Source organism: Melozone crissalis, unplaced genomic scaffold, assembly GCF_028551555.1.
Source record: "Melozone crissalis strain CALT ecotype California unplaced genomic scaffold, PUWL_Pcris_2 ptg000039l_1, whole genome shotgun sequence".
In the NCBI taxonomy this organism is placed as follows: domain Eukaryota; kingdom Metazoa; phylum Chordata; class Aves; order Passeriformes; family Passerellidae; genus Melozone; species Melozone crissalis.
In genome coordinates, this window is record NW_026535817.1 from 7,227,473 (window position 1) to 7,243,423 (window position 15,951).

The following is a 15,951-nucleotide window of genomic DNA, read 5'->3' on the forward strand; positions in this document are numbered from 1 at the left end:
TATGTATCACTTTACATACACAGTACATCTACATATGGAACCTATTATTATTGAGGAAATGTTTTTTTAATGGTGAAGACTTAACAATACTTAAGAGAGAAAATGTTCAAACCGATGTTAATTTGCAGCAGAAGTAACAAAATATTTTAATAAAAAACAGTAACAAGAACTGGCCTTCCTATCCAGGATCAGCCTGCTCCTATGTTCACACCTTGAGAACAGAATTCTACTTCCACAGCTTTTCCAGCCATTGCAAACCTCCTAAAATTGAAGTCTAACCTCTGACTCAAGGACTTTCAAGAGCAGGACCTGCTTCAGCTCTACACAGAGACAGCTCATTATATTTCTCTTTTCTGGATGCCTGGAAGCATTTTTTCCCCCTCCACCTCCTTTACCGAGCCCGTGCCTGCTTTCCCTTCCTAGCCCCCAAACTCATCCAAAAATAAAGAAAAAGGGATTTTTAGGTAATACAATCACTTCTGTATAAATGTAGCTAAATATATGCTCAATTGCTGAGCACTGTTTCCTTCCCCTCTCCCTGCATGCTGGGATTAATTAAGCTTTCCTTAAATATTGCATATGAATTAAGAAGAAACAAACAGCAAAAAGCCCCCTCACTATTTTCAAAGGAAAAAAATCTGGTGCTAAAAAGTCCTGGCAGGCTAAATATTAGTACAATAAAACTGCTGGATTTCAATTGGTAAAAATAAAGTGACTAAAAGCTCTCTGTTTGAAAAATGAGAGACATACAAGAAAGACTGTTCCTGTAGGAAACAGACGCTTTCTTTCAAGAATGATCTCAAAGCCAAGGATGAATTATTAGTACCAACTATAAACCTCAAAATAGACTCTTCCTGTTATCACAATGCAAATATTAATGTGCATTTGCTATTTCTGCTAAATGTTATCAGCGTTGTTCCAGCTCACAGGGAACAACCTGTTCTGTGCAGATCCTGACTGGGCTAGGACTGGACTTGGTTTATCATTTTAACACCAGGATCATTGTTTTGTTCACCTTGGGAAACCACAGCAGGAGCAATGACCACAAGGGAATCCTGCACGGGTCTCTGCACTGGCTCTGCTGGGAAAGCCTGGAGAGCTCTGGGGATGTCAGATGAGCAGAGCAGCTCCTGGGCTGCAGGGAGTGGTCACTGGTCATGGCTCCCACCACCACATTAACTGATCCCTTTATTTACATTATTTATTTAGCTATAAGCCCTTTTTTAATAGGCAGAATGACTTCTGCTGTACAGTAGAGGTTTGGAATGGCACCGAAACCAGCAGCAGCCATTCCCAAGGGGCTGGATACAAGCTCCAGGGAACAGCCCTCAGGAAACAGGTCCCAGAATAAATGGGTAGCCACAAAACACACCATTTGTAATAAAGGCCTACAGGTATTTTGAGTAGAGCTCCTCATTTTGAATCTGCACAGGGCAAAACCAGTCCTACCCTGTATATGGCAAGCAATAAGATGAATTGTCATTTGTTCTGCCCCTCAGGTTGCACACAGACACCACTGAACACAACACTGAATGTCAAGTCATATGTAACAAGAGGTTTCAAATTATAAATGTCACCCAGGCATCATTTCAGACTTTGAAATACAGTTTACTTATTACCAAATGCTATGTGTCAATTGATTTATCAAATCCATAAGAAAGAAGAAACCAACAAGACAATCCAACAATCCATCCTATCTCCCAGCAAGCCCAGGACTGTCTCCAATGAAATGTATACTGGAATAAGAGATTTATTACCACGGTTTCTCAATGCTATGTTTTATATTTAGCAAGTGTTGCTATCATGCTCCACATGGTACTTTCACCCAGCACCAGAAGCCCACCTGGATTTCCACACCTGCCCAATTCAGTGCGTCACTCACTGCCTGCACATCTTTGATGCTGTGTGTCTGTGGCAAACTTCTAGAGATGAAGCTGCTATTGAAAAAAATTTGACAAAAATCTCTTTTCCTGCTCCAAAAACACATAAGATTGGCAGAGTTGTTCTTAAAGGTGAGGCTGTTCTTTCATGTGCTGACATTAGCATTGAAGATACACTGAGTTTTTCAAAGTGCTGATTAAAAGCAGAGGGATTCCTCTGGCCAGTGCTCCTCACACATGCCTCCCATCAGCAATCTGTAAAAAGCAACACTGAAAAGACCTGGAAATATTTGGAATGGCTTAGTTTGGGACTAAGTGACACTGAAAACACACCTTCACTTTGACACCATTAAAAGGCAAGGGGTTTTCCTGGTCATGGAAAAATCATTTATACTAAAAAAAAAAAAATAAAAAATGTCTGGAATGGTTTGAGTTGGAAGAGATCTTAAAGATTGTCTTGTCCTAATGCCCCTGTCATGGGCAGGGATGCTTTTTACCAGACCAGGTTGCTCAGAGCCCAATCCATTCTTGCCTTGAACACTTCCAGGGACGGGGCATCCACAACTTCTCTGGGCATCCTGTGCCAGGGCCTCACCACCCTCTTCTTCTATATGGCTATTCTAAACCTTACAAGTTATTTATGAAATCCTTTGCACATGCAGAACTGAAGGAAGCTGACTGCTTTAATTAATATCTAGTACCCAGGTAATGAAAATACTTTTGTTTGAAATGCCTACAAAAAGTGGCACATCTCCAGGATGAATTTCTGAAAATACTTACTATTTGAGAAATATTAAATGTATGATGATGTATGATACAAGCTCCTCCCTGCCTGCATAAGTAAGAAAGGAGACACACACACACAGAGATATACACACACATTTGTAAAGAAAGGCTAAAACAAGTAGGACACAAATCATAGATGAGCAGCACCTGAGTGATAATACTACCAATAATTTTTAAGAAGTCTCTAACACCAGTTGAAATCTTTTTCCATCACATGAGAGAGATGTTTTGGCTGTATTTATACATCACCCTGAGTAAACTGGCTGAACTGCAAAACCAGAACACTATGTAAGAATAATGAAAGGAATGAAAAATACTTCTGCCTAGGCCTGACATTTATCAATATAAAATAGCCACTTTTGCCATTGTTTGAAGTAAGGGAAGCAATTAAAAGTGCACAATCCCATTTTGATAACAGCACCCTATTTCCTGCACATGTTGGTAACCCAGGGCTCCCCCTCCCTCCTTTGGTGCTGTTCATTAACTCTCCACAATAAACACCATCCTCCCATAGCACACGTTTGAGAGCACTCCGAAACTGGGAGATTGGGCAACAGCACGGCTCTATGCAAAACCAGCCAAGTCCAGTCAGGAAACAGATTAATTTGAAAGCCTTAATTAATGACTGAACGTTTATACAGCCAAGATTTATGAGTTACAAGGAAGTAAGTCCAAAACATAACACTCCCTCCCGCATGCAAGCTCTCTCTTTAATGGTAAACAACTAGCCTAGGGTAAGATACTGTCTCAGTGCTCCAGTTCCCTTTCTTATTCCAACTTCCAAGCACTGACAGAAGACAAATTAATTTCAAACTTCTTTTTTCCTTTTTCCTGCTCCTCTATAAATATTGTTACTAATAAACATGGTTTAATGATGACAAACTATAGATTATTTTAATAAATAAACCAATTTTTTTTTTAGCTCAGGAGTGCAAAGATAGTACATAACAAAGAAGAGGAAAAAACAGAATCTGTTTTATAAGGGTAAGTTCATGATATTTATGAACATTTTCTTGTGAAGAAAATCATAAACAAGAAGAGAAAGGTCTTTATACAGATAACTATATGCATAAAAATCTCCTAAAATCCCCCAAAACCCCAGGTTTGTCAGCTTACTTCACAAATACTTTTATAAATTTAGTAGTGACAAATGTTAGAAATGAAGAGCAAGTTTTCAGTGTTTAACATTTCAACTATATTCCATAGTCCACTTCTGAGAGCTGACATCTCATTATGATGAGCTCTTGCTATTTGAATATTAAAACAAGACTGCCAGCAACACTTCTTTGGAAGTCCTCAGGCCTTAAACTAGAAAAGTCAAAATCAAGAAAAGTTTTGCTCTCCCTTTTTTACAGAAAACTACTGCGCTCATTTTCTTGCCTTGCAAATTCTGTTACGCTAACAAAGGAGCGCAGTTTGGTTCCCATGGTTCATATAACACAGAAATACCCAGAAATGACCACAGAAATGGCAAGATCCCATGAAATGAGGAGCCTGTGATGAGCCCTTCAGCTCTCCCTGGCAAGAGGACTCCCCAAAGCCCCTCTCCTCAGGTACACAGCCACGACCAGCACTTGGCACAGGTAACCAGAAATACAAGTGGCACGTGGCTTTTGGGTTTGGGGTGGGTGTTTTCTGCTTCCCTGTGGCAATGATGAACACTCAAGCCCCTGTCCTTGCCTGTCATGGGAAAAATCCCCAATAACCCATCCTGCTGCCTCCTGCTCTTTGGTCCCTCATCCCCAGCTGAACAACAAAACCCAGCTGCTGAAGAGACTGAGCAGAAAAAGTTCTCCTTATACAGACTCACAAATACAAACACACAGAGTCTGAGCTATGAGCTGGGTAAAATTTTTTTTACCCCCTCTTCATTGGTTTATCATTGAATGAGAGCTCACTGGGAGCAGTTCTGAAAAAGGCAAAGTTGGTTTATCCCAGTGAAAAGCGGGCAAGAGGACAAAACAGAGGACAAATTGCTGCTCTCCCCTTCCTTTCCCTCCAACAGTGTGTGTCACTGTGCAGTGTTAATGTAATAGTCGTTTTCTGGTTTTATCACAAATTCACTTTGTTTGCTAGGAAATGAAGTAACAAACGCTACGTCTGTAAGACGCCAATTACTTTGAGAAAATAACTCCCATCCCCAACTTCCCAAAATAAGAAAATAAACCATCAAACAAAACCCAAAGCAGCTCTTTTAAACTGGACAAAACACTCTTGGTTCTCCTTTCCTAACAATGGGGATGTCAAGACCAATTAGCACTTGCAGTCATCTTGGGGTTTGCTCTGTTTTCTCCCACTGCAAGTGGTCAGGCCAGATCCGATGGCTCCCTTCTATACATGCAATGCCATGGACAAATTACACAAGACTGGACCTGAAAGGCTTTTTTCCTACCCAGCTATCCTTGACATTTTCATTACTCAAAGACAGGAAACAAAAAGCCTAAGCTGAGAACTAGGTGATAGTCTGAAAAAAGTTTAATTAAAAAGTAAAACAGACCATGGAATTGCTTCTAACATAGCTAATAATTTGCTGCAGAGTTGTTATTGTGCTGCTTCCATCTGCCAATAACCTTTTAAACCTTTTGCCAAAGGCAATCCAAAGCTTTTCCATATGTATGTAAGGGTAACCATAAAAGATAACTTGGAAATAACAACTTGCAACTTCTGCTATGCAAAAATCTGAGCTACAGCAGTGCTTGTGCCCATCAGCTTCCAGCAGGGCTCTGGAAAACAGAAGTTACATGGCAAGAATGAAAACTGCCCCGTTTGACAATGGAGGTTTGGCTGCAAGATTCCCTGTTCCCACATTCAGCATCAGTGACAATTACCAACAACTTCTCAAATGGTTTCAGAATTAACACTGAGAAGCTTAATCTCACCAAAAAGCCACTAGCTCCAACAATGCCATTGCTAGAGTTTGTGGATAAAAAAAGCAAGTGGAACAAAAGCAGACATTTCAACTATTCTACCCCCAAAAAATCTCACTTAGAAAAAAAAAATTACACATAATCAAAACCTCTTTGAAAGGAATATAGAAGAGTGCATTTTTGAACTCAAATAACTAATGCCTATGCCTTACACACATTGTTAGGGACAGGAAGTATCAAAGCAAATCACCTAAGTCAAAAACTTACAGAAGAAACCAAAAAACTCTCCCACTCCAAATGTTTTATCAATAATGATCACCCCTCAGAAAACAAACTCAAAATTCACTTTACACAAGTGAAATATCATTGCTATCATGGGAGAAAGCAATGGAAACTGAATAGTTGGTGCACGTACTACACAATGGTAGTTTGACTAGTGAGAGCATTTAAGCTTGAGATTAGGTACATTTATTGTTCAAGAAATTCACAGCCTATTGTGATTTGATTTTATTAGTTATTATTATTCATTATTAGGTTCCAAATTTTTGCAACAGAAACAATTACTTTTTGCAGATGACTGCCAAAAGCAAACATCCTATTTTCCCCGCACACAAAGATACCAATATATGGTCAAACATTTTAATTCACACACACAGCCCCAGCTCGCCAATCTTTGCAGTTCAGTGAAGTGTAAACAGTCAGTGTTGCCATTAAAATAACATGTTCTTCATTCACAGCAACAATAGCCAGGTAGATTAACAGCCTTTTACACCTGGGCCCTATTATTCCTCTGCCATTCATTAACATTTCTTCTACCATGACAGCAATTGAACTGGCACAGTCCCAGAAACACAAGTAGGTCAGCACAAGGTGTTCCTCTGGATGCTTTCATCTGGTATAAACATCCTGAATTAGCCTTCAGGTACTACATCTAAATATCCCTAGTGCTAATTAAGATCACAATCAGAACCATTTCAGATGTCACTGACCAAGTACAACCTGTGGTTTTGGAGGGCTGATTCTATTAAGGATGGAAAGTAATTTCACTGCAGAAGTGGGGAACTTCCTGCAGCTCTCCTGGCCAAGCAGATGCTGGACATCATGCCTTGAAATGTGCTACCTCCTTGAAATCACAGAATCATGTAACAGCCTGGGCTGGAAGAGATCTTAAAGATCACCTCTTTCCAACCCCCTGCCATGGACACTATCGGAGCAACCTTCCACTATCCCAGATTGCTCAGAGCTCCACCAGGGATGGGGCAGCCACAGCTTCCCTGGGCAAAGCTGTGCCAGGGCCTCACCATCCTCAGAGGGAACAATTTCTTCATAATAATCTAACCCAAACTTGTTTTCATTCAGTTTGAAGCCATTCCCCCTTGTCCTGTCACTACAAGCCCTGCAAACACTCCTCCCTTCTTGCATGGTCCCTCCAAGTACTGGAAGGCCACAATTAAGTAACCCCAAAGCTTTCTCTTCTCCAGGCAGAACAATCCTGATTCCCTCAGCTTTTCCTCACAGGAAAGGTGCTCCATCCCTCCAATCAACTTGGCCCTCCTCTTAATGCAGCATATCCAGGGGGAAAATGAATATACATGTAAAGGAAGAGAAATTGAACAACGAGGATGGACAGTCAGACATTGAATACTACTAAAATTAATCATAACAGGCACTTAAGCAAGTCAGACACTTGCTAATCTTAAGGCCATGAGAAATAGCAATGAATATGTAAGAATATTTACTTTCCCCACCCACCCCACTTTAAGAAAAAAGTGGATACAAATCAATGAAACAAGAAAACCTCAGACATACCTTTTACTACTATACTAAACACTCAGTATTTACAGCAACTTGTGTATGTTGAGTGGATGTGGCCCTGAAGTTGTCATATAAGAGTAGAGGACCAGGAATAAGTTTTCTCTGAACTGCAATAACTTTTTGGTGACTTTCTCCAATTTGTACACCTTGTCTTATACTTTAGGACTAGAGTTGAGACAAACTCCAAGCAGCAAGTTCACTCCTAACCACATACCCCGTGACACATCATAACTTATGAGATCAAGTGCCAGCACTACAGGTTTAAATCAGAAAAACAGGTCAGTGTGAGGAAAAACACACTTTTTCTCTTTTATTTTCCTTTTTTTTTTTAACATAAAAGCCTATTTGTCAACTCTGAGCTGATATAAGCATTTGTATTACACCAATGAAAAGTGCTTCAAAAGGCAGAAATAAGCCAACACTTTCAATTCCTTCCTGATTACTGCAAATGCAATTTGCACTCTGAACTTTCCATACCCCCACTTGTGATCACTGCTATACTAAGAGCATGTGCTTTAAGACAGTGAAGAATAATCCCCACTGTCTGATTAAAAAAAATTAAATTAAAAGTTGCTAGAAATAACTCACAGGCAAAAAATAAAACTCAAAGAAAACAATAGCAGTAGGCTAAAGAGACACATATTTTCCTTCAAGAATGAATTCCCATCTGCTTTTAAAGAGCAACATGTTTTTCCATTGCTGGGAATTGCAGCCAAGCCCAGGACAATAAAGCAGCAAAGCCAGAGGCAAGAGCAGAGGGCAAGTAAAGCTGGCTGACAGAGGCTGGGCCTAGGTCCCTCTTTTATAAGCCTGTGTGACAGTGGCAGCTCAGCAGTGCCCTGCTGTGCTGGCAGCATGCACCCCTCTGCCACCCCGAGCAACTGGGAGCTCCTGCTTACTCTGCCATGGGTGAGGTTGTGGGAAAATGGGAAGGAGAACACAGGGAGAGGAGGCAAACAGCACAGTTGGTGCTGCTGGCAAAGCCAGGCATCTCCCCTGGCCTCAGCTGGTTTAGTGAAAGTACAGCTGGTTTGTGCAAGCTCAAGGGAAGGGAGCTTGCTCCTGACACAGGTGATGCTCCTACTCATGGTCATTCTCCAGACACTGGACACAACACAAAACAACCCTGCAAAAGCAAACACAAGAGTGCTCACTTACCTGGGTGACAATACTTTTAAAGTAGTTAATGAAGAAAAACATGTTGAAATCAGCTGTAAAGTTCCTGCATCCGAACTGTTTTGGCATTTAAAGAATCAAAATATCAGCTTTTTGGGCTTTATGGGGAATAAAAGAAGTCAGGTTTGAGAAGCAAGCAAAATTTCATACCTCAGCACTGGCTGGTGCTCATTCAAATTCCTCCTGGCTTTTTTGCCCAAGTTCCTCTGAGGATCACTGTTCTTTGAGTTCCTTAGGAAGCAGTTTCGACTGTGTCCTCCTGAGCTGTTAATGTGTCTGACCTTTTCAGAAACACTAATGTCCCTTCAGCCAGATGCATTCAATCTCCCCTGCTTGATTCAACTATTAGCAAATCATTATCTCACTGAAGGAGAAAATGTTCTTTCCCAGATGAGCTCGCCACGCATAAATTTCAGCGCCAATACTCCCCTCTACACCAAACCTTATGGTTGGAATAAATGTGCTGATTGCCAGCCATGCTCTACACCCTCACTAGGTCAGAGCACACAGCACTTTATCAGGCCTCAGCTGAGACACAACATGATGAAAATCCGCCCGCTCCGGGCAACACCTCTGACAAACGGGTGACAGGAACCAGATCTTTCTGAAGTGACTGAAAAGAGCAGGGAGAGGCAGAGTAATGCCCCCAAGTCCTGCTTTGAGCACTGCCACGCCAGTGCCATTCCCAGGCATCCCCAGGTGCTCACAGTGCCCTCACTCCCAGTGTGCCCGAGCACATTCCACACGTAGGAGCCTCCTGTGACACCAGCAGCAGGCAAAATCCCATGGGAAGTCCTGGGTAGTGAGTGACTTCCTTTCCGGTGATTCATCTCGTTTATCCCAAACACTAACACTTGGAAAACATTCCCAATGCCAGGTATTTCCTCACCTTCCAGCCACCTGTGCCAAACACATCCTTAGCGCTGATAAATGTGTGGAGGAAGGAGGTGATCCCATGCTACCCATATTGGATAAAGGCTGAGACTTTTCCTCATCCGCCCACACAAAAATGTTCACTTCTCAATGAGTGACATAAATTAACAGATCCTCTGCACCAGTCCAAGAGAAACATCAGAGGTTCATCTGAGGCCTTAATCTTGCTACATTTCAATTTGATGACATTCCTCACCTTGAAAAGTCACATTTCACTATAATACTTCAGGTACTATACAGGATTGAATCCACTGCCCTTTAATACTGTTAAGCAGAAAGCCTTTTCCTTAAGTCTGAAAGATCTTTCCTTCATGTACAGCTAAATGTAAAGAAGGTAACACATCCATATCTTTTGAATGTCCATTTTTTTCCCTACATCTAAACCCTCTCTTCTCCTTTACTGTAGATGTTCTTTACTAAACAGACAAATCCTCCCCAGTCTCTTAAAAGAGAGAGGTTTACCTTCCTGTGAACCTATGGTGGAACACATCCTCATTCCTTTTGAACTTCTATCTTCCTCTGCATGAAACAGAGGACTTTGGAGAAGTCTGGTCGTTTGGGGGTGTTTTTAATTAAAGTTACTAGTTTAAATATGTCAATATCTGGTAAACAAGAACAAGAATGTTTTGGAATACATATTTTAAGAGTCAAATACTTGAGTTGATTTCAGCTAGTTTGCTGCTGCACAAATCTTTTTGGCATCACATCTGCTCTTATTTGAGTCAGAGCAAATCTTCATCAGCTTGCTTTTCTTCCCTTTCATTTTCTGGGCTCCCATTGAGAGTTATTGCAAAGTGAGAAAGATATTTTTTACATTAACTGCTCCACTTCGATTCAGAACCAGTGAAAGATTTACAGGTTCCAAGATTCCTGCTCTACTCTTGTGTCCTGTAAGCATGGAAACTGATAATACTATAGAAACCATGCCAGCCTTGGCTTTCACCATGACCTGCTTTCCACCAATTTAAAAGCAGTCAGTCCCCATTATCTTACTTTTATAAGCACACTCATCTGAAGAATATTGTCATCATACCCAGATTATTTAATTTTTTATTACTTCCAACCAACTTGAAACTGAAAACAACTCAACACTTGATTTCAGTTTCTGCCTAAAACCTCCCTCTCTGCCTTTTAAACTGCAACAAAAACTTAATCTGACTGCAGCTCAGACAATAAAAGAACATCTCTCACTCTGCTGGGTTTATTTTCCTTTTTATCACCTACTTTCTGGAACAAAATATTTCTCCAGTGGGGAAGCACTGTCTTCTTTATCCCTTGCTTGTCTAACCCCAAACTGAAAAATGGAGCACCTAAGTTTGTGGAAAGCCCATCTTTCCTAAGGACAGCTGGCTGTGGCAGCACCATAAAAACAAGCAAATGAAACCCAAAAAACTCACACTGCTCGTACTTTAAAACATTGCTTTTAAATACTTCTGTGGTCAGATCTCTAATTATCCCTACTTCAGTGGGAAATGAAACAGATAAAACTTCTCAGCATGAAGTACAACAGTGAAAATGCTCTAGGAAAAGCTGTGATCAAACTGTGAACAAGCTCAGAGCACAGACATTCTAATTATGTAAAACCATTAAAAAATTATCAGTTTTATAAAAGTTGGACCTCCTGCAATTTGGCCCAAAATAAAATGCAGTATCCCTGAAGAGGAGCCCAAGTACTGCTGCTGAGCACGACTTCAGAAAGGTCTGGAAATGAAGATTGCACTCAAATTCAATTATTTCCAGAAAGCTGAGGATTTCTTCAACCTAAAAGTTAACTGTACAGACATTGCTCATCTAATGCCTTTTTTCTTATTAAACTTCACTGACACACAAGAGAAGGAAACTGTAATTCACCCTCATAAATTATCTTCCACCTTCCCTCACATGAAACAGTGGGAAGTAATCACCCCATTTTGCTATCTTGATGGAGCTTTAAAGGTAGTCATTAAGAGAAACGTACATCCAGCAGGTGAACAGAGATAACTGGTCATAAGCGATGACAGGCAGAAACACACGAGTATCTGATCTGAAAAGGGGCCAAGTTGGAAGCCAGATGCACACTGAACTCTCCACTTTCCTGGCTGTTTCAGCTCATGTCAGGATGATTCAACGCATCTTTACACGCAGCTCCCTATTCATGCAGCATCTTCCAGTCACAAAACCAGGCATTTTCCATTTCTTCCTCTGAACAAAGGCTAGAACAGTGCACTGGGAACTTGCCATTCAGCAGCGGAAACTATTTGTAAAGCTGGGAAGCTGGAGACACTGGGAAGAAAAGGCTTTAATGAAACTGGCCACTGTGTGTGCCAACTATCCACACTTAATATATTCTTCCAAGGAACCCTGACTGAGGCTTTTTCTGTATTTACTCTTTACATCCCAGTTATTATAATACTTTGCACGATGCAAAAGAACAAAATTCGTGAGAAATGCCATATTAGAAACAGGCAGGGTTTTTTTTTTTTCCCCTGAAACCAGTCTGTAGCTGCACTCAACGACCCATTAACTTATTTCTGATTCTGCACAAAGCCAGCACCAAGACATTTGTGACTCATTATCAACCAGGAACTGGAATTCACCACTAGCTTTTCAGCTGATCCAGATCCAAAGGAAATCCCCATATGCTTGGAATTTCTAAAATACAAGCACTGCAGTTGTTGCCTGGTAAGGCAACAGTTGCCATATGCGACAGAGGAGATGTTTATATTTATGTTTTTGGAGGCTTGTAACTCAGCCAGAGGCAGATAGATTTTCCCAAGTTGTGTCACTGTCCCCCAAATATAAACATGACACTGTTACTTCCAAAACATGGAAGCAGTAGAGCTGTGACAGTCTTCCAGACCAACATTTAAGCATGAAATCCTTTTCATTGTTGCCTTTTTTTTTTCATTGTGAGAGCCCACATTCTGGGCAGAGAGATGTGCTGCACAAACCAGCTCTGCTCACTACACAGCTTCCAATCATTCATTCATCCCCAGAGTGCAGTCTGCCCTGTGCTGTGGAGGAGGAAATCTCTCATGGGTTTGGCTTTGGTGTCTGCAGTGACACAGCTTCCCAGAATGACCCCACAGCACACACAGCAGTGCCCACACCAGCCAGAAGTTATGAGTAGGCAGCACAGCATTTTCCAGCCCACCAGCATCTAAGTGACAGCTAAATGAGGGGAAGCCTGGCCTGGGAGCACCACCAGTCCTTTGAGAAGGGCCTCAAAGCAATCACACAAATTCTCCACAATGACCCAAGACAAAAGTTTAGCTTATTTCCCTGCCCTTGTAAACAGCACACAGAGACATGGAGAGCCAAGGCAAGCACAGCACATTTTCCACTCTGCTATGGAAAAAGCAGAAGGTGGCTATGTAATTAGATGGTGTGATAATGCAGACACCAGGGCTGGCTACAGCAAGGTGGAAATTCTGGTATTTCATACCTTTCAAGAGCTCAATTTGGCAACCTTATTAGCATTCTTTGAATTTTTGAATTAATATAATTACTCTCAATTAATTAAAATGAGGAAAGAACGAAATATCCTTTCATGAGACACTGACATGAATAACATTCAGGGAGCAGAATGGTGACCACTAATGTACTGATACTTATTATAACTGCCAGGCAGCAGCATCTGAAAAAGTTTCTCCTTCTACCCAGGACAGGAAATAATTGTCTGACATTCACTGTCAGAAGCTAAATAATAGCAATGAGCTATAACAATAAATGCTGCTGTGAAGTCTTGATTATACAGAATAGGAAAATACAAGCTTCAAAGCAACTCATTTGCAATTCCCCTACATTGTTTCTTACCTCCATCTCTCCTCTCTCCTCCTGAGGCTCTCAGTCATAATCCTGCACTCAAAAGATTCCTTGAGATGTGGGGGAACTGTCTGGGAAGTCTGGGAGAGCTTGCCTCCACCTCCCTCCAGTCCTGGCAGCACATCCTTAATGAGGCTGCCTGCAACTATATGAAGGCTCACCCTGAAAGAGACCCTTCCCCTGGCACCATTCCTCTGATAGGGACCTTGAAGTAAAAAAGCCCCAGATTGCAGAAACACAGGAATATCTGAAATATTCCCTTCCATAATTCCCACCAGCACTCCGAGAAGGCTTCAGGGACGCTTGAGTTCAACTTTAAGCACCCTCTGTGCACCGACTTCAGAAGTTTTACCTCAGCTCCTGAGTATTTCTGCGTGTGCTCCACGAGCTGGGCCAAGCAGACGTCGTCGCCGACTGGCATGGACTGGAAATGGAGCCTGAAGATTTCCCTGCGAGTGGCTGCGTCTGGCAGTGGCACGTAGATAATTCTGTCTATTCGCCCCGGCCTCAGCAGGGCCTGCAATCAAAGTGTCACAGCAAGAGTTACAGCACGCCAAGGGAGTAAAAAACCACAGCCCAAAAACAACGCCACCACCAAATAACCAACAGTTTAAACAAAAGCATGAACCTGCACAAGAAAAGACAGTAAGGCTACTCAGCTTGTGAAATACCAGTTTGTCGCAGACATTTTTTCACAGAAATCTTTTCTTTCAGATTTGTCTATCTTCTGGGGAGCTAGAGCCCCAGAGAGAGAATGTAAACAATGATTATCAGCTGCTGTAGAATGCAATAGGATGCACCTGTGATTAGTTCATGTTCCGTGTGTACAGTTGAGAGCCAATCACAAAGCAAGCTCTCTAGAACACAGGACAGAGAACTCTCTTGTTTTTAAATTCTATTCTATTCTTAGCTTAGCAAGCCTCTGCAACTTTTCTCTTTATTCTTTTTAGTATAGTTATAATGTATTATATATCATATATCAATAAATCCAGCCTTCTGATCATCAAACAAGATTCTCGTCCTTCTCTCTCACTCCCAGCGACCTCCACAAGTTGCTGTAATACCAGTTTATGGAAAAAAGGAATCATAGAGGAACCACAGTCATTTTCCTAAAACAATACTTCTAGACTTGTTGCAAGGTGTGCTGGAATGTTAGGACTTGGCAGAAGAACAGGTGGCAATGGACACATCCCAAGTTCAGATCTTCCAACAAGACAACAATGAGAGAAAAGAAGGGTTTTATTGGAGTGAATCTCACATTGTGGATCCACGTTGCTTTATCCCACGTTATTAGAGCTGCACATGCTTACACACAAGCAGATCACTCTGATAAGGTTTTTTTATGCAAAATAAGGTAACAACAGAGAGAGGCTAGTGATGCACTTGGGCGCTCAGTTTATACTGAGGGTGGGAGGGTGGCAGAGCAAACAGAGACGGAAAATGTAAGATAGGACAATGCCCACAACAGGCAGCATGGAGGCTTCAGACTGGATGGGAGGAAAATATTTCTAGAAGAGAAGCACAGCCTCAGGGCAGGTTACTGGGGAGGCTGTGGAAATTCTGCCTTTGGGGGTTTTATGGCTCAGCAGAAGAAGTCAAGCTCTCTCTGATCTGGTCTGGTGAAAGTCCTGAGCAGGAGAGGGACCACGGGGCCTCTGGAAGCTCCCTTCAAACATCTTTGTGGACAGGGTCAAAAAGTAAACTTTATCTATATATAAAGCAATTATATCCAATATAGAGGAGAAGCCAAACTCTTAAATTTATAGGAAGGGAGGAAGCTTATTTCCCTATGTTTATAAAAAAATCTCCAAGGTTTTTGAAAACCATCTACAGTAAAAAAAGTAAAAATCCTCCGTCCTTTCTTAACATTTGGAAAAAAAGAAAAGCAAAATACAATAATCCCATGCACAGCAAATGCACATAAATAGTATTTAAACTATTTTTTTAGAAACTGAACAATGTTTATAAGATTCAGTGTGTAACCTAAATTGTTTTTATGTTATGGCTCTCCCTTGGGTAGACTAGTTTGAGTTCCAGATGACTAGAGATATTGCATGGCTGTCCCGGGCTGTCAGCCAATAAGTCTTTTCCCAGCCTGATCATGTCAGTGAAAGTCATGCTGAAAAAATAGTAGGAAAGAGCTTTCCTTCCTGCACAGCATTGATCAAGTTAACACCCTTCCTAGAGTTTCTTTAAAAAGACTGTTGTGGTGCTTCAGAGTGGAAAAATGTATCCTGAATGTTAAGAGACACCTCGTTATTTTTAAAACAAACCATGAAAATGCTCAGCAGCAAGCGCAGGGTCCTGTGGTGCTGCATGGAGCTGTGCAAGGACAGAGCACGGCTGGGAAGCCCACAGGTCAATACCAGCCCAGCATCCTGTGTCTGCAGTGGCCAATGCGGCATCCCTACAGAAGAGAGCAAGAAACACGCTGTCCACTGATACCTGCTCAGCAGACTGTGCTGTTTTCCACTCCTGATGAACCCACCCAAGAACTCAGCTCACTGACAATGTCCTGACCAGTGTACAATTCAGCGTCTAAATTGTGTGTGTTCATCAGGAAGTTGCCATTTTTTGCCAACACACTTGAAAGAGAAATTTGCATTTTTCAAGACTAGGCTTGGAGGGAGTGGAATTAAACTGCAATTGTGTTCTGCATGCTCTTAAGAAAATGCCCATAGCTAATTCTA

The 15,951-nt window shown here is 41.5% G+C and overlaps 1 protein-coding gene across 1 annotated transcript in view; it reads right to left on the bottom strand.

The window, feature by feature from the left end:
• Window positions 1–15,951, bottom strand: part of SPATA5 (spermatogenesis associated 5) — a 161,566-nt gene that overhangs the window by 19,380 nt on the left and 126,235 nt on the right. Inside the window, 1 exon segment of the mRNA XM_054283792.1 lies at window positions 13,614–13,778. Within this exon segment, the coding sequence (XP_054139767.1) occupies window positions 13,614–13,778 (165 nt within the window).